Raw genomic sequence first — 25,066 nt, forward strand, 5'->3', positions numbered from 1 at the left:
AACATAACTTTTAAAATGGGAGTAATTAGTGAAATTAGCCACATGGAAAAATGTATTGACTTTGTTTTACTTTTTATGGAGTCAGTAGCTCGTCAAGTTTATAACACTTCAAATCAAATCAGTGGAGTAAAACAGGTAAAACCACTGGTTGGTACTTTAATTACACTGTATTAACTGCAAAATCACACTGTACGCTGATAATACTGATATTTATTCTAATACTTCTTCACCTCAAAACAATTAAAGGTTTCAATTTTGCTTCATATACATATATATACAAATCAATTTAAAAACAGGTAACACAACAATTTCCAAAACTGGCATTATACAATATAATGAGGGGATCCAAGATATTACATTATATTCAAGCCAGACATATTTTCAGATCAGTGGCTCCTGAAGGAACAACAGGGATAAAAGATTGTGGCTGAATCAAGCTTTCATTGGGAAGTTTGCCCTCCTGCCTTGCCCCAATTTGTGCTTTTCAGTTTGTGTGCTATGGCACATAATTTGCGGTTTGCTTGTGTTTATACTGCTGTGACGTCCAGATCCAGAAGAAGAACATAAAAACAAAGTTATACTAAAAACCTCTATGTCAGTAAACCAAAAACAGGCAGTTTGCATTAAATCTTGTACCACATTTGACCAGTTGCAGACAATAATATATTTGGGGCGGTTAATTAAGCTGTGGGGAACTGTTTGTTCTCTGCAATCATTTGATCATAAAACTGACATTTTTCTTGTGTAAACACATCAATCATCACATCATTTTGGGCACATTGTGGTTTTATTCTTCTTTTTTTATAATATTACTTTTTTTGCAGTAATTCAGACACACAAGAGATAAAACTGACTGTACCAGACAGCATCACCACTTGGTCAGCCACTGCTTTTGTCATGTCTGAGAACCTCGGTCTGGGCATCGTAGAGCAACCTGTAGAGGTATTTACATCACTTCAATGACTTCCTTCAAAGATAGAATAATACTCAATACTTTAACAAACCTCCCTTTTCCCCATTTTGTCCATGCTTTTTTATATGAATTTTCATATCTACATTTAGTGTTGTTTCAGTATTATTTTACTCCCTTCTCCCTCAAATTCTTTGCATTATTGTTTTCTGTTGTTGGTATCAGCCTTGTTATTGGCATTGCATGTCGTTTGGTTAGGATGTGTGTAGATTGTTTTTTTTTTAGCAGTTTCCATGTGACCTTCCTGCAGCTCACAGTGTTCCAGGATTTCTTCCTTTCCTTGAATCTGCCGGCCTTCATCATCCGAGGAGAGGAGCTTTTGCTGGAGGTCATTCTGTTCAACTACCTCCCACAGGACCTGGACGTGAGCACCTTTCTTCTTCTCTTTACACAGCAGGGATGGATGGACAGAGTGTGCCAAGAAAGCTTAATTTTCTCCTGGATTTAATGTTGTTAATAAGGCAAAATGTTGGTTAAATGCTGGTGTGATTGAGCACTTAGAGCACCCAGGAACCTACTTGAGCAAAATTTAAAAAATCAGGTGTTTTATTTCAGCACCCTGTGCTTGTGTTGCTTTCTGATTCTGTTGCTGTAGTGTTACCAATTCAGGCAAACACTTTAGTGATTTCTATATTCTTATTTTTCCTTATTAAAATGGAAAAAGGTGGACTGCAGCAGTTCTTTGGTTGCTGTGTCATAATATAGCTCATGAAAACAGAATATAAAAGAAGGATAAAAGTGATGTTCCAGGAAATATCTCCTTAAATCGGTCAGTTGAATCTGAGAGTGTGACATATGTCACTGTGTACCAACAGCAGAATATAACAGGTGTTGGATTACAGGTGCAGGTTGTGGAATGAAAGTGGTTCACAGGGTTAGTGGGTTTATTTTAGGTGTCAAGTTGCAATAACCCAATGTGGCATCAGCGGTTGTAACATTTTGTACAACTGTCACACGATAAAGACATGGCCCTGGTCCTCTTTAATCTTTAAGTCCTTCAACACATAAAAGTTTCATAAAAGATCTCATCAAACTCTCAGAGAGCTGTTGTGTTTTAATTTCATATTTGGTTACAACAACATGCTCCTTTTGTTTCCTTCCACACTCTTTGTGTCTGTATAACGTGATCTGGGCGGATTCATTCTGTTGTCTTTGTTGTCAGGTCATGCTGATTGTTGCAGAGAGCGAGACCTTCGAGTTCGTCTTTCCGGACAATGAGGAGCTCTCCATGCCCAGTGTTCGTCATGTGTCTGTGAGGAGCCAGAGCGGAGCGTCCGTCCTCATTCCCATCAAGCCGCTGGTCCTCGGAGAGATCCCCATATCTGTGAAAGCCATGTCGACGGTGGCGTCTGACTTGGTCCGCACGACGGTGCTCGTCAAGGTGCTGTGAGAAAATCACACAGACAGGGTTGTTATCAGGGAGCTTTAGATAATGAGGTTGCAATGGAGGAGTTGAAAAATTGGACTAAATGATGAACAAATTATAGTCATGTTAATCATCTTGTGACCCCTTTGATTTCATAGAGGTGGTCCTGAGCATGCATGAGAATGCATTAGTGTTTTATGTTGAAATGTTGATTTCCATTAACTCCCATGCTTTTTCTGCTTTTTTTCCCTCTTTTTTTAAATAATTTTGTTTCGAACAAGTACATACAAAAACATAAATAGCATGAGGCACAACCCATCCACCACCCCATCCCTCACCACCAACATACATACAGTCAAGACAAAACAAGACAGAAATAAAATGAAATAAATACACCTACACACACAAAAAGAGAATTTTCGTCCCAAGAAAAATGACACAATAGGTTGTAATATCAGTCGCCCTAAAACAACATATAGTTACATATAGTTACATCCATCCAACGGGCGTAGTAATTGTGACCTGCAGCAGTGGTGCGGTTCAGATGATGTATATATATATATATATATGTGGACAGATTTCGTCATTCAGAGGAGGGCTGGATGGAGCCATTAACCCAACAGTGGACTTTGTCACAGGAGACCGCTGTCCGTTTCCTGTTTCCATCTGCAAGTCAGGACAGTTTTATAAAAAGCGGAATTATGATCGTCCCCTAACTTTATGACTAACCTCTAATAACATATGGTTAGTATCTTTAAACCACACCGCATGTTTCTCCAACCTTAACGAAGTGATTATTTTATCCCAAACCATGAGCTTTCTCTAAACTAAAGAAGTGTTTTTTATGCCAAAACCTAACCAGACCTTAATCACAGCGTTGTCACATCATAAAACATCATTATTTCTTAACAGTGATGAGTAACAGATTTGGAAAGCACAGACAAATGATGTTGTCCTGCCAATTACTGCCGATAGGGGCGCCAGAGTAGAAAACGCTCCTATGTGTCGTTCTGGAGTCACATGGTCAAACAATGTATTTGGTTGTTTAATTTGGAGGACTTGTTGCAAAAAAAAAAAAGGTTTCCAGAGTGATGCGAAATGTCCAATCATGTAACAGCAGTGTAGTGTCCATGGCAACGAATGCAATGAGGTCTGAAGTTGGTCCGGTGATATGCAAGGATGCACTAGTAAAGGTGATAGAGCAGTTCAGATAAACATACTTTGAACCACTCTCACTTGCAGCAGAGTCCAACTCCCATGCTTTTAATTGAAAGTGAAAGAGCTTGTGAGGTGACATGTCAGAGTTTCAACGTCTTGCTAAACAAAACCTAATCGACTGTGAGGTCTGAATCTGTCATCTTCTGTTTATCGGAGCATCTGTCAATCTACTGCTTCTCCAAAACAAACACAAAGCATGTCAGAAAGGAAACTCTTCTAATGCAACCGACTCTCATCTGCTGCTCCACTGTAACCCAAGAAATGTTGATCCTGATTTACAGCTCTGCCTTTCCCAGAAATATTAGTCACCAGGTTTGTTTGTGTGTTGTGTTTCCATTCTTCACGGCTGATTGTGCAGGCTGAAGGCCTTGAACAGTCTTTCTCCACCTCGCTGCTGTTTGAGGTTTCATCCTCGCAGTCGAGCCTTTCCAGAAACGTCACATTCACCTTCCCAGCAGATGTTGTGGTGGGCAGCGAGAAGGTTTCAGTGAAAACTGTCGGTATGTAAATACAACAAGGAAAACCTTGAGTCATGACCTACCAGAAAACAGATTCAGCCCGAGGGCATTACCTAAGGTCTTATTCCTGTAAAACAACAGAACAGCAGAGTTCTGTGGAAATCTATTAAAGCTGAATTAGGACTGACTGTATGTACAATGAATGCAAAAAAAAAAAAAGAAGCAAAATTCAACTCCTTTGCCACCAGCCTTAAGATAAGACCATTGAATGTTTCAATTTAGTTTCTAATTTGAGTTTAATTGGTTGTAACAACATAAAAAACAAATAATCTTTTTTTCATTTTCATGTTTCGCACAATAATTTCTTTAATTTGGCCAAAACGTATTTACAAAATTACAACTGTTCCTTCAAGGGACTTATCTGATACGTACAACTTTTATTTAGATTTTTCAGAAGAAAGTTGAACGCCAAAAATGGATAATACATCAGCCCGTTTAAAGTTTCTGTACAATATCTCTCAATGAAATGACAGATAATCAATATCAAGTGAAATACTAACTAATTACCTTCAGTTTGTACCCAATTTGGCAGTTCAAGATTACTTCATGTATGGTTAATTATTTCTAAATCTATTAAAAGGCTAATTTCCTTTCCAATAAAGTGCATTACTGATAGAATACTTCTAATTTAATTTATTTAAAGTCCTTTATATAGCCAAAAGTATGTGGACGCCCTTGTTAACATGTCTTTATGGGTCCATATTTTCTTATTTGGGGACTCTTGAGCCTAAAAACAAGTCCACATAAGATTTTCATTGGAGGAAAATCTTTATATCTCTCTTTTATCTGTTGAAAGGTCTGTCAAAAGTCTGTTGAACTTATAAAATTACCCAACATCACAGGTAGATGTCGTCAGGTGTGGTCTGTCGTACTTGCAAGTTTCTGTCTCATTATTTTAGCATTAAAGCAATTAAACAATTAAGGTTTTCTATCACAATCTCACAACATAATTTTGAGCTAATTTTAAGGTAGTTTGAATAGATTCGTGTAAATGAAAGATTATTTTGACAAATATGTGGTTTGTAGAGATGTGAGCCGTAGAGAGGAAATGACAAAAATAAAACAAAACTGTTAGCTGTGGATGTAAACAATCATAATAACAGATGTAGACTTAGAAGCTATAATGGGTACAAAACTGGACAGACCGTATATCACACATATGGACTCCAGTATGTCAGAAACATGTGCTATACAACATGGATTATAATAACCAGAGGTAGTTTCTTTACGTTTTAGGGTCTATAGAAAACATATGTGCAAACAGCGAGCGGTGCAGTTAAAGTTAAGTTAAAGTGGTACTTTTCCATGTAACAAGGTGCTGTGAAGAGTTCAACACGGAACAACATCCAGCAGCACGCTGAGGTCATACTTTCCTGTACGTTCAGGTGTCGAACATGGAAAAATATTCATAACAAGAAGATTCAGTGTTTTAATGAAGTGAAAGGTTAAGTGTTGTGTCAGCAGTGAGGGGGGAAAGTTGTGATGAAGCAGCTGGTTGTACTTCGTCATGTGATCGGCGGAAACATGACCTCATTATTAATCTGCTGCGAAAACAGTGAATCGTCTTTTAATTCGCAGCTTCTCCACCCAGACTGATGCGATGTGTCTGTTTAGGTTGGCTCGGTTAACAGTAAACATTACTCATCACGTCTTATTTGTCTGGTTTCCACGGCGATGAAGGGGACATCCTCGGTCCATCCATCAGCGGCCTGGATTCTCTCATCCAGATGCCTCATGGCTGTGGGGAACAGAACATGATCAATTTTGCACCAAACATCTACGTCCTCCGGTATCTGAGCGCTACCGGACAGGCCAACCAGGACACCACGGATACAGCCACAGCTTACATGATGAAAGGTAGCTTACATCATTCAAATATATCAGATAATGTTCATGAGGTGTTATTAATAACTCTGAATCATCTCTGACGGGAAGGAAAGAGACTCATGATTAGTTAAATCATCACTCAAAAATGTGTTTTGCTTATTGTTACTTGGATGTTTGAGCTTGTCTGTGCAGACTGATGTGCAATGAGGTGGAAAAAATATTATTTTTCTGTGTGTTTATGGTTTTGTTATGATATCATTATTCATGTTAAAAATATCTGTGTGGCTCAAGATTAGTTAAATCTTCACTCAAAAATGTGTTTTGCTTATTGTTACTTGACCCTGATGTTTGACCTTCTCTGTGCTGACTGTTGCACTGAGGTGGACAAAATGTTATTTTTCTCTGTGTTGATGGTTTTGTTTTGACTTCATTACTCATGTTAAAAATATCTGTACAAATACAAACATTAACTCAGGAGATGACATGCATGGTGTGTAACCTCTGCTCGTCAGGATATGAGAGAGAGCTGTCCTACCAGCGAGTCGACGGATCCTTCAGTGCGTTCGGAGACCAGGACTCATCTGGAAGCACCTGGTTTGTTTTCACCGAGGATGATAAATCTGTTTTTTGTGTTTCTGGTTTAAGTTTTCCCACATTTTGTTTTGTTTTTCCCAAGCTCTTCTGAAACATTACTTGTTGATATCAAGTGTCTAATGGCTGTTAGATAATGATGCGTCATGTATGCAGGTGACTTAAAATGCAAACTTTTTTGCAGCAACGTGCAGATGAAGTAATATTTTGTGGAGATTACTCATTTTAAAATTGAACTATCTTACGTCAGATTTTTCAGAGCAACTACTTTATTTCTAATTATCTCAGGATGTCTATGTGTGTCTGTCTCTCCTCTCTGCAGGCTCTCTGCCTTTGTGCTGAGGTGTTTCCTGCAGGCGCAGCCTTTCATCAGCATCGACGCCCATGTGCTGCACAGAGCGGCAGCCTGGTTAGGAGCCCAGCAGGGGGCCGACGGTAGGTTCGAGGAGCCCGGCCGCGTCATCCACACAGAGCTCCAAGGAGGCCTGGACGGCCCCGTTTCCCTCACAGCATATGTCCTCATCGCTCTGCTGGAGGACAATGACATCAGGGTGAGAGGCAATAAACACAGATGGGAAGAAAAATTCACCTTAAAGTCAATATTCTGTTTTTACTTATGACATATAAATAGTATAAAAGACCAAAACTAACAATGTGTTAGTGTGCCTCTCAATACTTTCTGACTTCCCTCCTCTGTCTGTGGCTCTCTGCTCAAAGCCCATTGGTTCCTAGTGACAATCTTTTAAAACAGCTCAAAAAAAAAAAAAAAAAAAAAGGCTCAGCAATTTCCTACAACAGCTGGACGCTGGAGTTTGCGGAAAAATGTTATTCAAAAAGGAGGAAAAAGCTGTTGGGGACAATTTTCATCTGCGGATTAATACAGATTTGGTGTTCCAGTGAGTATTTCTGGCAGCAAGATGGTGAAGGATGATAAATAGCACAATCACTATTGTGCAAGCAAAACTCTGACAGTTTGGTATTTTCTGACATTGAAATTCTTTCTTTGCCCTCTGTGTGATAAGCATAACGCAGTATTTCACTGGTTTGGTGATTTTGGAAACAAGAGCAACTAAATACTCGGAGCAAATGTGTAGCAATAACTTAATAATGCTTAAAATGTACATTAACAATTTAAATGAAAGACTCTACAACCATTAGATGCATTTATCTATATATTAATATGGGTGATTCTTACAGTATCTTTAGTCCATAGCTGATTTACACTGTATACCTCTGGCTGCAAATACAGTCCAGACAGGCTCTGTGCTTCAGCACATTCAATTAAAAAAAGTAATGGATACTACATTAAAGTGCCAAGTCTTGTTTGAACCCCTAAACTTTGGGCTCTGTGTGTTAAAAGGGCTTCATCTCCCACACAGTTCTGCCTACTCAAATTAAAGCTGAGACTTGGTGCTTTAATGTAGGATCTATTACTTTATCTCAATTGAATGTGCTGAAGCAAGGAGCCTGAAGAAAAAACATGTGCAACTGTTGAAATACTTACTGTTAGCATGTTAACATTTGCTAATTAGCACTAAACACAAAGTACAGCTGAGGTTGATGGAAATGTCATTAGTTCTGCACGTATTTGGTCATAAACCAAAGTATTGGACATGTTGGACCAGATGATGGTTCTGGAGGAAAAGTTAGAGGATGACCAGAATTTGTTTAATTCATTGTGTGGGGAACATGAATGTTGGGACAAAATGTTATTGTAATCCATCAAATAGTTGTTGTATATTTCAGTCTGGACCAAAGTGGTGGACCGACTGACCGATATTTCCTTCCCGAGAGCCAGAATGGAGTTATCTAACTTGATATTGGCTCTCTGTCTCTTGGATATCTGTTTCCCCCACAGGGATCAATAAACTTTCGTTTTAATGAGCAGTCTGTAAAAATATAAATAGGAAAATCTGGAGAAACTAATGTGTCCAAAGATCTTGCCTCATCGCGCTGTGTCTTTATAATCTGATCTCATAAATGCCATCGAGCTGAACTGATGTCTGAAACGTTGCTGCCCTCTTCTCTGTCTGTCAGGCTGTGTATGGGAGCCAGGTGTCTGCAGCCCTGATGTTCCTGGAGACCCGCCTGGCTCTGGGCATCTCCAGCAACTACAGCCTCAGCCTGCTCACCTACGCTCTGGCTCTGTCCGGCAGCTCCAGCGCCAACATGGCACTCAGCGAGCTGATCGGACGAGCTGACATGAGAGGTACGATAACAGCTGTGTGTGTGTGTTCGTGTGTGTGAAACAGGTGAACAACTTTATTTTTGTCTCTGTAGTTTAAAAGAGTTGTTCAACATTTTTGGGAAATACACTTTCTTTCCAAAAGTGAGATAAAAATGTCTGATGTCTGTGTATTACAACATGTTCATGTTCATCACAACTTGATATCAATCACAATGATGTCCCCAAACATATTGATCCTTGCTGTTACAGAACAATTACAATCAGTAAAACAATCAGAGTGATCAAATCAATGAAAACTGGGGTTTCTGTTTGTTTGTTTGGCTCTATCAATACACAAGAATGTCCCAAAAACATGATTTTTATACCCCTGGAACACTGACAATCTCCTGTATCCATTCATATGTGGATATTTGTTGTGTATTGAAATCTTCTGGACATAAAGAAAACAAAAAATTACAACAATTTTCTTTTCTATAAAAATTCTAAAAAGAGTATGTATATTACTACTCACATGCAAAATTATGGCATTTCTAAATAGCCCAACTTGTCCTGAAAAACATAATAAATAGCAGGCCTGGGTTACATATATAGTGAAGAAATGAGCAAAAACACCCCAGAGTTCAAAAGATTAAAGGAATACTTCTAAATGTTAGGAAATATGCTTTCTTTCCAAAAGTGAGATGGATCCGTCTGATGTCTGTGTGTTAAGTACAGAGCAACAGCCAAGAAGCAATTAGTCTAGCTAATGGGATATGGCTGACAATTTTCTATATTTGTCTTATTGTCAACAAGTCTCATGTGTAGCGCCAAACCGATAATAAACTGATCTACTAACAAGTATTGTGTGTGTATCCAAAGCCTGATATATCTTATTCTTCTGTGCCATAGGCCTCCGTTATTGTCCAAAAACTATTAAAAACATATCAGTGAGCCACAACGCTACACTTGGTGACATGTTCCTTCATTACGAAGAGTTTGGTCACATTAGTTTGTTTAGAAACAGCTTCAAAGACTAATAACAGCGATCACATTTTCAGTCTCCGGAAAGTAGTTCTGTGTAAGGCAGACGCCACTGAGCATGTGCAGGAACGCGGTTCTGTTTACAGCTTCAGTAGCTTGTTGTGCTACATATCACAACCTCTTAACTTTGTATTACACTGTAAATTTCTCAAAGAACTTCAGCACAAAGTCGAGAGGTTCTGTTACTAGCACAACAAGCTTACAAAGCTCTGTAAATATACCTGCCAACATCTCTTCTGGTTTCTGGTTTAATGGGGAGTTATATGTAGGAACTATTTGTTACTTAAGATCAGCCAGGAGCAGAGATTTCCTGGGGTTTTGTTGTCACTATTAGATTTCCAGGCAATCGGATAGATTAATAGTTCGTCATCAAGAAATAGTTCCAACATAAAACTTCCTCTATAACCACATTTTGTCGTTTTTGCATTCCTGTTTGTGTGCAGGGTTTACTGAAGACACTGAATCACTAAAAGCCACATGTCTCTTTCTTTTGTAATACGCCACATGATTAATATTTTTAACAATGTGTGTCTCTTCTCTGACTCTCCTCTGTGAGCAGATGGCGTGCCGATGTGGTCGTCCCAGGATGGCGGCATCTCTGCGTCGTGGCAGCCTCGCTCTGCAGACATCGAGATGGTGTCCTACCTGCTGCTCTCTCAGCACCAGCTGGGCCACGTCGCTGAGGGTCTCAGCCTAATGAAGTGGCTCAGCCAACAGCGGAACTACAACGGAGGATTCGGAAGCACTCAGGTCACATCTTAAAAACTCTAGAAGATTTAGGGGGGTTAGTTGGCAGAAATGGAATATAATATTAATAAGTATGTTTTAATTATTGTATAATCACCTTAAAATAAGAATTGTTGTATTTTTGTTACCTTAGAATGAAGCTTTTATATGTACATGGGGGGAGGGTGAGAGGACGGGTATTCAGTTGGTTGCAATCTGCAATCTCACCACTAGATGTCACTAAACCCCACACACCGGTCCTTTAAACTACAAAAGTCAACTACTTTAGTCAATTTTAAAACTAATTTGGTTAGGGTTAGGATAAGGTTGGGGTTAGGAATACATTAAGAAAGATGTTATAAAGAAAATCATACTTTATCATATGTTTGGGTTTTTAAAATTTCATTTGTCATTCTTGAGGCCAAACAAACATGTAAAGACGATGGCCAGATTGACCTTCTATGGGGCCAGATTAACCTTCTATGGGGCCACAGGGCAAAAGTTTGTTGTTGGGCCCCTACTGACCACCACTATACATGGTAGTACTGTAGATCTGAAATAAGCTGATTAATCAAGTAGTCAATTGGCAGAACATTAATTGGCAACATGTTTGATAATTAATTAATCATTTCAGTAATTTTCCCTGATTGTAAACTCAACATCTTTGACTGTTGGTCAGAAAAAACAAATCATGTTGATATGTTCACTTGGGCTTCAATGAATAATGATCAGCATTTTCATTGTTTTCTGACTTATTATTCACTGAACCATCAACAGCTTATTAAAAAGAATAACTGTCAGATATATTCATAATAAAAATAATAGTTGGTTGCTGCCTTACAGTACTCCTATGATGGAATAATACGGCCTGTGTGCAGTTTCATAAAACACAGCTTTACAACAAATGAGCTCAATATAAATCCCCCACAGAGACCAGGACCACAAGATGGAGGCTGGAGAACCAGTCAGAGTTCATGTTGTACTTCAGTGCAGCAAATTTATAACAAATTTTCAATTAATGAAACTATATGGCCCCAGATGATATGGAGTAAGGCTTTTTGGGGCCTTTGGGCATTTCCCCACTTTGTCAAATTGGCAGTCCAGCCTTGCATGAGACATTTGCAAAGCCTTTTGAATCTTGCATTGTTTACCTCAACTTTTTTTATGCAGCATAACTTCCATCAAATGTTCCCTCTGCTGCTTTCTCTGCAGAAATGTTCACTTCATGTCACCTTTGTCTTAATGATGTACATGTGCAACTTAGACAAAGACAAAAAACAAAACAAACTTACCTTTAAAGCCCTGAAGCCTCTATCTAAAGTTACAGACAATCAAAAAAAAAAAAAAGTCACTTGTGATGAAACTGGAGAAATTCCCATTCGTGTCACTTGAGCAGTAAACTGTGGCTTTGAGTCACATCAGATGGATACTGTGGCCGTCTGAGTATGTGGTGACTAAAGGGCAATTAACCCCTCAGCACGCATGCATGCACAAACATGCATGCAAGCTTTATGTACAGATGCAACAAGAAAACCGAAGATTGTAATTCAGTAAAGCAACATTTAAATCTTAGAGGTGTTGTCAGGCAAAAGACTCATAAACAGGAAATCAGCAGGAACTTTCAAAGCAAAAATCAATCAGCGCCTGAACTATAACAGAATGTTTTAGAGCTAACAGAATATGTAAGAGCAGATGTGTGAGGTTGAATCGGATATTCAGTGCGTGTTACTCTTATTTCCTCTCTCTCTCAGGACACAGTCGTGGCTTTGCAGGCTTTGTCCACGTTTGCAGCTCTGGGCAGGTCTCACGACTTTGACCTCACCATCAGGGTGAACTCTGATGCTTCGACCACAGTCGCCTCCTTCCACATCCACCAGGACAACTACCTGCTCCACCAGAGCCAGCAGGTACACCGAGAGCACACACACGTCAGGTTTATCACAAACACCAAGAGATTATCTGGCTGTGAGAGCGCTGTGTAGAGCAGACTGACTCTGGTCTGAGCAAGTCACAAGTTTTATTTGATTCTAAAAATCAGGTGAAAAATGAAATTTCTTTCTTATCCCTCAATAATCTTGTGATCAACATTGGTGGTCATGTTACCCATACTGAGAGATGACTTGTATGGATATGGCCCTAAAGGGAAACCTCATGTCATATCCAAAATCAAAATAATATAAATAAAAATAATAAAATAAATGAATAAAAAACATAATAGTAAAACAAAATAATAATATAAGAAATACATTGAAAAACATGTTTTGTAAATAAATAAAAAAACAACCAGATTTCTGTAAAATTCAGATTTTATATACTGTTCATTCAAAAATATTATGTTTTATGTATTACATATTATTTTGACTTTAAATTAGAATGAAAATGCATGCATATTTGTTGAAAAAATGATAAAAACATTATATAAAAAAATAAACCTCAGATCTACAGATTAGGAAAAAACATCAAGAATATTTTTAATAGTGAGTCGCGTTTATTGGGAAAATTTCTGGTTTTAAGTTTGGATCTGGGTTGAAAGATAATTCTCACTTCAGCCACACTGACCACTTACTGTACTGTGGCTGAGTAAGTTTCTTTAACTTTGTTTCATTGACTTCAGATCAGTTATGTTGGTACAAGAATGAAAAGCAGTGTTATTGTTATTTCCACAGAAAACTGCTGTCTGCTGTCATGTCACTTTATTTTACAGCTGAATGTTTTGAACCAGCTCACTGATCTCACAGTAATCTGGAAGGTAAAATATAATTAGTCTTGCCTTGTTATGTTTCAGATTGAGCCCAAAGATGAGCTGAAGCTTCAGGTGACTGCAGCAGGTCACGGACTCGCCATCTTTCAGGTATCAGGACAGAAATGTTCAAAATATTATAATAAACTACAGCAGTGTTTTTCAGTCCTGGCCCTGCATGCTTTAGATGTTTCCCTGCTCCAACACATCTGATTCAAATGAATGGGTCATTATCGGGCTTCTGCAGAGCTTGATGACGAGCTGATCATTTGAATCAGGTGTGTTGGAAGAGAGAAACATCTAAAACATGCGGAACAGGGTCTACAGTATTATAACAGTGCCTCCTGCTGGTCAGCAGTCACAGGCTTCATGAAAACATCAGAGCATCTCAGCTCTCAACCACTACAGAGGGAAGAAGTATTCAGATCCTTTACTGCAGTAAAAGTACAGATATATCAATGTAAAATTACTCCGTTACAAGTAACAGTCCTGCATGTAAAAAGTACATAAGTATTATGAGCTTGATGTAGTTAAAGTATTGCAGTAAAAGTACATAAGTATTATGAGCTTGATGTAGTTAAAGTATTGCAGTAAAAGTAGTGGTTTGGTCCCTCTGACTGATATATTATTATATATGACATCATTAGATTATTAATAGTGAAGCATCAGTGTTAGAGCAGCATGTTACTGCTGTAGCTGCTGGAGGTGGAGCTAGTTTACACTACTTTATATACAGTTAACTAGTTTAGTCCAGTGGTTCCCAACCTAGGGGTCGGGCCCCTCCAAAGGGTCAGCAGATAAATCTGAGGGGTCGTGAGATGATTAATGGGAGAGGAAAGAAGAAAAAACAAAGTTCTGATACACAAATCTGTTTTCAGTTTTTGGACTTTTTCTCTAATCTTTGATTTCTGCTGAAATATTGGATCATTTGAACATTTATTAAAATCAAACCATGTGAGAAGTTTAGAGGGAAAAATCACTATTTAGTGGAGCTGTTGACAACTAATAGACATGTGAAATGTGACCCCGACTACACACTGCTTTTTGTAAGACCTCAAAGCCAAAAAGGTTGGAAACCACTGGTTTCATCTTTAACAATGTGTTGTATTTTAAAAGCTTGTTATATTATCCATTTTGTCAAATCTTCATCTAAAAAGTAACTAAAGCTGTCAAATAAATTTAGTGGAGCAGAAAGTACAATATTTCTCTCTGAAATGTAGTGAAGTGGAAGAATAAAGTAGCATCACATGGAAATACTCAAGTAAAGTACAAGTACCTCAAAATTGTACTTAAGTGCAGCACTTGAGTAAATGTACTTAGTTACTTTCCACCACTGGTTTTACATAAAGACAATACAAAGTAAAACCAAAGAAAAAGGTGATTAAACTCCATGTTCCTTAACAACAGTCTGATTTTCTTCTCTTCCCTCAGCTGAATGTGTTTTACAACGTCAGGAAGGAAGAGATGACGAGGAGGAGACGAGACGCCGGCGAACACGAAGCGTTTCATCTGTTTGTCGAGCTGTTTGATGAAGAAATAAACTCTGCACATCTGTTCATCTGCAGCAGGTGAGCAGGTTTGGCTCTCTGACAGTTGCTCACATACCGACAGTATGATGCAAACCATCCACAGCATGTGTGTGATATCTGTCACACATTCATTACGCCAGTTTACAAACAGTCAAACATAGTAGACGTAAGACATAAATAAAGTTAATCAGCTTTACTGGCTGAGAATGTGAACACTTAATACCACACAAAATACACTTAATACCTTTTATTAAATTCCTTGAAAGTCTTCACTACAAATATTGTATCTGGACAGAATGAATGTAAACTGCAGCTTGACTAGTTGGCGGAGACAGTGTTTCTAGTTTATTATTTATTTTCAGGTTATATTCATGTTAATTATATTTAATAATATATTATATTTAACAATAAAATAATAACATTAAATACAATTTATTTGTAACAATTTCTGAGATTTATTATCAGCAAAATTTTAAATAAAATACATTTAAGAAATAAAAATATAAATAGATCATAAAAATAAAACAAAACATACAAATATTTAAAAAAATGTTTTAAATATTATATTTTAAATTATATTTTGTAAATACGTAAAATACATCAGTGGCTATATGAATAAAGTTTGTATATTCAAGAATATTAATTACTGTAAGTTACATATATTGTGTTAAATAATATTATTACCTTAATTACATATTAAATACAATAATTTAAAAAATGCTATATAGATTCAGTTTGTTATAAAGTAGTAGTTTTCAGTTGTTGTCTTAATGGAATTCAACATTTCTGTTTCTGCCATGTCACTGAGGTAAAGTCATGTTAAATTACTGATAAATAAAATGCACCATAATCCAGTGAAATATGTCGCTGATGTTCAGTTTTGTTGTGCAGTCTGTCAGAGCAGGTGGGTCTGAATGCGACGGGCATGGCCATCATGGAGGTGGGTCTGCTGAGTGGCTTCGGCCTGTCGCCGTACGGCATCCAGATCGACGAGGTCATAAAGAAAGTGGAGACCCAGCCAGGGAAAGTCATCCTGTATCTCGACTCTGTGAGCTTCACTGACACATACTGTACTGTGTCTGAATTCTCTGTGTGCAGTGAAAGACTAAACAGGTCAAATATTAATGTGTTTCCAGGTGACGACAGAGGAGATGTGTATACAGATTTCTCTGGTCATGGAGTACAGAGTCGCCAAAGTCCAGGAAGCAACTGTTCTCATCTATGACTATTATGAACCAAGTAAGAAAAACATACTTTAGACTTTAAAGTGGTTTTAATCAATATTTCCAATATTTTTATTCGTTTCGACTCTGATCAGTGACTCTGCAACTCCCCACAGCATGACAGAGCTTTACATTGTTTATCTGTCCAGCTGCAACTTTACTGTTTTGGTTCACTCTCAGCAACCAGATATTTCCCTCAGGAGTTGGTGGAGACCAAAAACAGAGCTAAAAGAGAGTGAATATTGGACACCATATTTCTGCTGAAAGCAAGAGGGCAAAAAAACTTAGTTATTGTTTTATTTAAGGTCACAGAGCTTTAAAAAAAAGCCCCTGGTTGCTATTTCCAAGTCCTACTTTCAAAAAAAGAAACAGAACTTAAATGAAGGTAGACTCACGTCGAACATTTTACTCTTCCAGGGCGGCGGACGGCGAGGACGTATAAATCAGAGTGGAGGAGTGACATGTCCACCTGCTCGTTCTGTGGCGATGACTGCAGTCAGTGCAGAGTTCAGGATGTTTACGGTATCAACGCCGCGTCACACAGCAGCAGACAACACCTCATGCTGACCAGTTTACCAGCTGCTCTGCTTCTTCTCATCATCATCTTCGTCTTGTAAATAAGGTCCAACAAAGCTTAGCTCAGCTTTAGATGTAACATTTATATTAAGGTAAAGTTGTTGCGTTCACATGCATTTTATGTCTATAAACGGCATATTGGCATTTGGAAACAGTATGTTGGGAGTTTGAGCTTGATGAAAAAAACAAGTTAGTTTAGTGTCTCAGAAAAAAAAGGTCAGATTCAGAAATGAAGTGTTTGACTGCTGTAATGTTGAAATTAACAAATGGAAGTTTTGAATGCACCAGTTACGCGCCAGGTGGTTTTTAATCAGAGGTTTTCCAGTCGGTTCCAGCCAACTGAGAATTATCACCATTTCTGAAGCTCTTTAGCCACTTTTAGCTCCTAGTTTGTGTTTTATGCCACATTTATTGTGTTCTCATAAATCTATACACTACCTGCCCAGCACCAAACAGGAGACAAAGTTAGAGACTAGCTGGTGAACATAGTGGAGCATTTAGCAGCTAAAGATCTCCCTCAGTAGAATAAAAACGGAGCTAAAAGAGGGTGAATATTGGACTTAAATTCATCAGGATGACAGAAACATGACTCAAACAGGATGATAATGTTGTTTTGTATCTGCTAGGTGTAGAAAGCTAAAATTATGCTTTTCCCAGCTGCATGCAGGCGAAGGTGTACGGAGGTCACTTAGAGACGTTTCATGTGGCTGTTTCTTTTATACTTGTATGTAGTATGTTTATGTTTGTTTTAGTCTCAGTTTAGCCTCTGTAACCGAGAGAACTTCCTTCCTTGCGTAGCATCACAAAGACATTTACTCACATCTTCAGAGAAATATCTGAAGTAGATGATTATTTGCTTACAGATTAGCCATAACAGCTTTATTAGCTTGGTTGCGTGCTGTTAGGTTGTTTTGGAGTCTTTCTACCACCTAGTGGTCAAAAATAACTTAATAAAACTTTTCTTTTTTTACTAAAAATTTTATACTCTCTGGTTCGTTCAGGTGTTGGTTGTTGTTGGTTCGTCTTTGTTCGGGTTGGTGTGTTGTTGGGATTTTTTTATGTCTGTCTTGGGTTTGGTTTAGCTCTTTTGAGGTTCAAACCTAATTTATATAGACTTGTTGTACTAACCAGGCAAAATAATAAGCCAGGCAGTAACCTGAGCTTCGTAACCAGTCATGTCGGCTGCATTTACAAAACAATTCTGTCAAACCACAATTATTCATTGTGTATGGGAACACAGCCAATGTGAATCACTGAATAATGACTAACGGTGTTGAACATTGTTGAATATTTTTGTCTCATACACTGAATCATGTTTGTATATTCAGATTGGAATTTTTTTTTTTTTTCTTAATTGAATGATTGAATGTAGGCTTTCAAGACTTTTCTTGCAATGGATCATATTTAGTACGAGAGATTTAAAAAGTGATAGGACAGTATAAGTAACTACAATGTAGATGGTAAAAAAGAATAAATGTTACTGTGAAATCTTTATTTCTGGGATTTGGTGTTGATGCAATTTGAGTTTCTATGTTTTTTTTTCGGAAGCAATGACGTATGTCACTGGTGTTTACGAGAATTGTTTATTATGTCTATTATTTATTTATGTTTATTTATAATTATGTTTATAATTTATGTTGAGCGGGTCCGAAAAAACAAAACAAAAACTGACGTTGCCAATCAAGTTTGTTTAAGAGCACATTCCTGGTAGATTACTTTGTAATGGCAACGGCTTAATTCTCTTAGAGATGCAGAGAGGCTGTCTGAATCCTCTACAAAGCTTCCCGCCACGGCACATTCATCTGACTCTGCAAAGAGAAGCTGTTCTGGAGATCTGATTTAACTTGATTTAAAACTTGAATTTTTCTGTATTTCAATGAAATTTTACTGTAGTATCAGTATACTGTGCAGCTGTAATATAACAAAAAGGTTCACATTTGTGTGTCACACAGTCAATAGTATACTATATATTATATTTATATTCTGGGGCTTTACTGGAACATCTTTGCATGATTTACAGTTAAAAACTTTTAAGTTAATTATCTTATACTGGCCCTTTATGCAGCCCCTCAGTTCAGCCTCCGTCTGAAACGGGTTGTTTTAGCTCCTGTCTCTTTAAGCCCCGCCTCCCACTCTGTTCTTATTGGTCAGCTTCAGGAAGCTTCCTCCAGCTCCCAAGGCTACGTAAACAAATAGTAGTGGTAGGATTTCTCTTATTTTTCTATTCTTTTCTCCAAATATTAACTTCTGAAATACATCGGTACATGTTACAGCTGAATCAGATCCTGAACATGAGAGTGGACAACATGAACAACCTCAGCAGCGGAGAACGGATGGACATTTATGGACACAAGCAACGAGTCGACGTCAACTTATCTGGAAAGTTTAAAAAAAGTTCACTTTCAGGAACCATTTTTATGTTCACCATTTTTGTTCATCTCAAGTTTTGAAACTTTGACCATGTTCAACATCAAACATCAGAACAGTGTAACTGACAGAAGGAGAAAAGATTATATGCTGGCTCAGTCATTCTTAGCGCTTTCAAATCAGTGACTGTGATGAAATTGCTGCTATGGCGATGCTTGGAGATTTTGCAGTATCAACCCATAATGATGTGCTACATAGGATATACAGTATGTTGCCAGTTTATGTTTACAGTAAAGTGTGTTTTTTGGTGTGTTTGCAAGTGGGAAACAGTGATAGACTTTTTTCACCATTTTATGACATTTTATGGAGCAAACAACTAGTCGATTAATTGAGAAAATCATCATTGATAATGACAATATTTGTTAGTTGAAGCCCTGATTAGCAGGCTTCTGAGATATCTTGCTCATACATAAAACAACGACAGAAAACTTAACCTCCTACTAACTCTTTACTTTCATATATTCCATGGAAACTCCTCCTGGATTCGTTTTAAGTCTCTCTGGAAGGGTCCCAACCTCCGGGGTGAGAGACCAGCTGTGACAGAGAACAGTAGCAGTCTCACAGCTTTCCCTGCCCTCATCAGACTAAACGCTAAACAATCAACATGAAAGATTTACTCTAGGGACGTTAACCTCGGCGGGGTGTATAGCTTTAATCAGATTGTGACCTTGACCGGACAAATGTCCAAACACAAGCAGGAGCAGGAGCAACACTTGCAGCCATAAATCCGCATATTTACACAGGTATGCTGTCTAATGGTGCAGGAGCTCAATAAATCCCTGCGACAATCAAAGTGACAGAGACATAAACATTAATGACGCAGCGGCATAACTTCAAAGATCCCGCGATGATGGACAGCTTGAACTCAGCAGTGACAGAAACGGTGAGCCGAGCTGAGAATATTTGACCCACATGTTGATGTGAGAAGCAGCTCCCGTCTTGTTCTGCAGGTGGGATTGATACCGCCGACATTCATCTGTGCTCTGGCTTTTTACGGCCTCAGACGTTCTGCCTCATTACAGCTGACCTCTGCTCGCATAGCACAACGCCCCCCAGGTCACCTTTTGTCCGAGTACCAGTCAGCACCACCTGTATGAGTTTGGGATCTGTAGGAAATGGTGTGTGCCTTTAAAGCTGCATTAGTTGACTTTGTTGGACACTTGTGGGAAAGAAACAAGCTGAAAATATCTTACATACAGTCGATTATCACCTTCTGTATTAATTGTGGTTTTCACAGTTTGCTAGAAGTTGCTTCAAGTTTGTTTTGAAGCTGCAGGAAGTAAATTTTTGACCACTAGAGCGCAGAAATACTCCACAACTCAACAGAAGCTGTGTACTTAAGCTGTCAGTGTTCTGCTCAGTCATTTGCTGCCGTACCTGCTGCAACATCACTCACCTGTAAGCTATGCTGTCACTTTCAGCCACTGCTACTGTTCAATGTGCCATCTCCACCCCAGCATCCACCTGGAGGCTCAGAGTCTAGCTAACATCATCACCCCCCCCCCACACACCCTGCTGTACTAAGCTTGTGTTTCCTTACAGGGCCAAAATAGCGCCAAATATCAACACTATACATATTCTACATTCACATAATTTATCCCTCGCGATTCGGCTGACTGAACTGTGTTTGCACATTGTATCACAAAAGAAGAAAAATGTTGATGAAACTGGTGTTTTCTTCTGGTTATGAGATACAGATCTCAATATTATGAAATCTTTTCTCATAATATGAGATACAGTCATAATTACAAGACAACTCCAATCATTCTCTTTGGTAAATGTCACAAAACACAGTTAGAATGAGCTTTTACTAGACAACTAGAACACACCAGTGCACATTCATTAGTTTTATGTCATTATAAATTGAATATCTTTGGATTTTGGACCGTTGCTGTGGGTTCTGGGAGCTTGTGATGGACATTTTTCACTATTTTCTGACATTTTACTGACTAACGCCAAGGCTGCACCACCTACCTCTACCTGTGTATGATGGGTTAGGGTTTTTTTTGTCATGTCTGTGACATATTCTACAGATGCAGACAGTGAAACTATAGTGAAAGGTGTAATGTTGCTGGTATGATGTCAATATAATTATCAACAGATCATTTTCTCGGTCTATTTTTGTGTCATGGCAGTGAACTGTTCTCCTGCTGTACAAAGTATACAAGAATGAAAAATGAAACTACAGAAAATTATAGAAAAACAGATAAAAAATACAAACAATAGCAATTTCAGCAGCAAAAGTGCAACAAAATAAACCAAAAGATACAACAAAGAAGAAATAAAGAAGTCTTCAGCACAAGTGAAGGCAGAAGTATGTTTTGTTATGACTAAATGATTCACTTATTAATCAAAAACAAGGATTAGAGTGCACAGTCATGCTAGCAGCCCCGTGAGGCTGATCAGACACATCTGTGCTTTGAGCTCAGTACGAGCATGCCGACACGCTCACAGTGATAATGCCAACATGCTTGATGTTTAGCAGGTATAATGTTTAGATAGTGGAAAGTCTAACCTGATGATGATGCTGCATGTAAAGTCAGGGGATCACTAAAGTTATTACAAGTCATCCAGAGGGGAACATGGATGTCTGCACAAAATTTCATGGTGATGCATCCAGTAGTTGTCGAGACATTTCACTCAGAACCACAAATGTCAACCTGCTGGTGGCACAAGAGGAAAATTCAGAGGATCATCAAATTCAGTAGGTTTGTCTTTATCAAATTTAATAGTAATCATTTGAACAGTTTTTGAGATATTTCAGTCTGGAGCAAAGTGGGGGACCAGCATCGCCATCAATAGGGTCTTGCTGTTAGCATTTCTAAAGATAATCAATAGAACAACCCATTAATCTACATTCCTTTCATGTGCTTCCAGTCAGTTAAACTGGTTCCCCAGCTTAGAATCTTAGCCCCGAAGCTAAAACACAAACTTCTACTGAGTCACAATCCAAACTAGAAAAACAAAAGTGTGAAACTCACACGTTCTTTGTTAAAAAAAAAAAAAAAAAAAGAGAAGAGTTTGGATTATCTTGGATGGAGCAGATCCCCCAGTGAGCACAGATCAAAACCACCCTGCTGGACCAACGCGCTCATCACTCAGCCCTGTGAGTATGTATCAGATCCTGTCAGAATATAAACACGACCGCAGAGGCAAAATATTTCCTCCACAGAGGTCCTAACTCTCCAAACACCGGCCCTTCAGTGCATTATCTGTCAGCGAGCAGGACTGCACCACATGTACAGTACATCCAGTCAACACATGCACTGCAGACCACTGTGCTCATTCTCATGGACATCAAACAATGCAAGAATGTCACAATTACACAGCGCCGGCGCTACCATATTTCAAGAGAACGCTTTGGATGACGGAGATGAGTCATTAGAACGTGCAGCTGCTGCCATCTGGGTTCAATCAGCAGCTGAGGCCTCTCTCGAGCTCCGAGGCTGGAGCAGAAAAGTTGTTTCTATTGGATAAAAATCTGACAATACTCTCAAAAGCAGGAAAAGAAACTCTCATCCTCCACTGAAGACTTTCAGTCCCCAATCAGAGGAGAATAAGTGAAAGTGAGGACAGATTTTTGAGACTGATGACTCATGCAAAGAGTCTGTGCTTATTAGATCGTCATAATCCTTCAAATAACTCAAATTAACACTCCTTACTTTCACGCCAAACACCTTTAGAAATAGTTAAGAGAGTGATGCATGGTGAAGGAAATATATTCATTTGATTTCTTCAGTCCACTTTAACCACTTAATCATTTACTTTGAAATATATATGAGTGCTGCAGGTGTTTTCACTTTTTGCTTGATTAGGACTCTCCCCTGTACCATGTGAGTGGATACATGTGTTTGATTGACATGTGACATCACTGAGGTGGGAAAACTTACACCTTAATCATTCTGACATGTGGGGCTGGAAGCGTGTGACTCACATAAAGTAACAGTATGCTAACATTACTACAGTAAATTAAAGGTGAGCGTACTTTTTATAATTATTTTAGAAGTATATCCTGTGTCCATATTGCATTGTTTTATGGCTACTTATGGCTAGACTCAATATGTTCTTTAATAGTCAAAAATGTCAAATTCCCCCTGTCATTTTATTTAATTAAAAAGTAGAAAAGGAAAATAAAGCTCTCCAAGCTAACCAGTGCTCTAATGGCCAGTCAGCAAACTTGTGAGCTTGTTAGCTTAGCTTGCTCACTAATGAGACAATATCCTCACACATCTGACATTCATGCAGATAACTGGGCTGTACTGCAGATGTGACTGGACAAGAGACAAGATGGAACATTTCCTCCAAAGTGCAATGCCTTCTCCCATCATGGGAACAATGTGATCGATCTGGCTCAGACCAAGAGAGCCGGTTATCTAATTTAACACCCAGTAATTTGGTTTTTGTGTCCTGGTCAACTGATATCCTACCTGTAGACAAACAGACAAATTCAATACCAGTTTTGTTCATTCCCACCTATTCAGTAATGGTTTGTAAGTAGATTTCCTCTCTGTGCTAATGCTGGTGAAGCACATTCAGCCTTTCTGCACATGTAACCTGACTTCTACCGTATCAGAAAGGTGTTATATGGATGATGATGTGGGTTTTGGATCATGTATTTGAATAAATTATATCTGAAATAAGATGTTTAGCTTTTGATGCAAACTGATTCATCACTCAAGATCAAGGCAGCACTAAAAGACCTGGAGATTACTCAAGTTCTCTGTCTAATCAAATATATCTTTTTATGTTGCACAGTCATTGTTTTTTTGCTCAAAACTGGCTAATAATTTATGTTTTTCACCCCTCAGTTTAACCTCTCCTCATTCCCTTCCACTGTTCCCAGCTTTACCAGTAGGTGGTAGGCTTGCTCAAGGTAAAAAACAAAACAAATCCTGGTTTGAACTTCACCAAAAAACGACAAATTTCCATGACATAAAGGTAACAACGGGAAACTTTTTATAGAGGCTTTCACATGAGCTGTGTAAGTTGAGGCTGTGTGAGAGTCGAGCCTCTCCGGCTGCCACTGTTAATGGGAGGCAGATGGACCTGGCCCGCACGCTGCAGACTAATGAGGGAAATATGGAATCAGTGGAGGTTTCACACAAGCAGGCAGACTGGATGCTGATTGTATATTTTACTCTGTCGCTGTCAAACAGAGAGGAAGGGGGCTGATCTGGTTATTCTGCTCAGAGTAATGCGACTCGACGTTTACAGACGGTTTAGGATTCATGGTAAATAATAAAACCGGCGTGTCGTGAATCTACAGCAGATTTAAAGATGATAATCATACATTTGAGCACCACATGCACACTGTAAACTCTTATTATACAACAGATTTTTTTAATTTTTTTTTTTTATTTGAGCATTTCTAAGTAAAATAGGCCTTCACATGGTCCACAAAAATATGGAAACAAGCTGATGTGTGTAAACTGAGCTGCTTTTTTTACAGCCTACTTTGCAGTTTGAATGTGGATTTAACTGAGCCACATTCAAAAGGCAGTGCTCCATAAAGCAGAGAGGATGAGGTCAAAGCTCAGAAACTTGTTACACAAGCCTGAAAGCTTCAGTTTGGTGTTCGAGCTGAATGTCAAGTGTTTTCTCCTCAGTGTGCACATACAGACACACACACAGCTTGTCTGGTTCTATTTCTCATTTATACAGTTTCATCCAACAAGTCCTTCATATTAAACAGTTAAATACATTGATGGTCTGTAAATCCAGAATGGTACAAGGAAGTATTTTCTGATCTTCTGAGTGGATGTTTAAGTCACATGTTTCATTCATGATTTAAATTACTAAACTTGTTTCCTTTACTCTTTTTGCTTTTATCGAAGCACCAACCTTTCCACCACAGCAAAACATTTGCGATATTAAGAGATTTTTTTGAATTTTCTGTATTTCCACTGAGGTTTTTTGATGCGCATACTGAGAATGTAAACAGGTGGATGGAAACACATATATAATGACAGTGAAGGAAGAAGGACTCAAATCATTAAAGCTGCTCTGGGATCAACCGACTACATCTGATGTGAAAGGTGTCGCTCGTAGTGACGAACCCACAGAGTTATTACCTGACTCTACAGTTCCCTTCAGAGCTTTTTTAACATCTTTCAGCTCATTGTTTTGGTTTTACAGCCAGCAAATGTA

At 38.5% G+C, this 25,066-nt stretch overlaps 1 protein-coding gene across 1 annotated transcript in view; it reads left to right on the forward strand.

Moving 5' to 3' along the window:
* Window positions 1-17,980, forward strand: part of cd109 (CD109 molecule) — a 34,522-nt gene extending 16,542 nt beyond the window's left edge. The window contains exons 19-33 of the mRNA XM_067573300.1: window positions 825-942; window positions 1,221-1,334; window positions 2,133-2,351; window positions 3,913-4,054; window positions 5,753-5,929; window positions 6,412-6,493; window positions 6,813-7,041; window positions 8,528-8,699; window positions 10,258-10,448; window positions 12,176-12,331; window positions 13,210-13,275; window positions 14,596-14,732; window positions 15,585-15,741; window positions 15,830-15,932; window positions 16,334-17,980. Of these exons, the coding sequence (XP_067429401.1) occupies window positions 825-942; window positions 1,221-1,334; window positions 2,133-2,351; window positions 3,913-4,054; window positions 5,753-5,929; window positions 6,412-6,493; window positions 6,813-7,041; window positions 8,528-8,699; window positions 10,258-10,448; window positions 12,176-12,331; window positions 13,210-13,275; window positions 14,596-14,732; window positions 15,585-15,741; window positions 15,830-15,932; window positions 16,334-16,533 (2,263 nt within the window). The 3' untranslated portion in view covers window positions 16,534-17,980. The remainder of the gene's footprint in view (window positions 1-824; window positions 943-1,220; window positions 1,335-2,132; window positions 2,352-3,912; window positions 4,055-5,752; window positions 5,930-6,411; window positions 6,494-6,812; window positions 7,042-8,527; window positions 8,700-10,257; window positions 10,449-12,175; window positions 12,332-13,209; window positions 13,276-14,595; window positions 14,733-15,584; window positions 15,742-15,829; window positions 15,933-16,333) is intronic.
* The last annotated feature ends 7,086 nt before the right edge of the window (window positions 17,981-25,066 follow it).

The sequence above is a fragment of the Thunnus thynnus genome, chromosome 18, assembly GCF_963924715.1.
Source record: "Thunnus thynnus chromosome 18, fThuThy2.1, whole genome shotgun sequence".
NCBI lineage: Eukaryota > Metazoa > Chordata > Actinopteri > Scombriformes > Scombridae > Thunnus > Thunnus thynnus.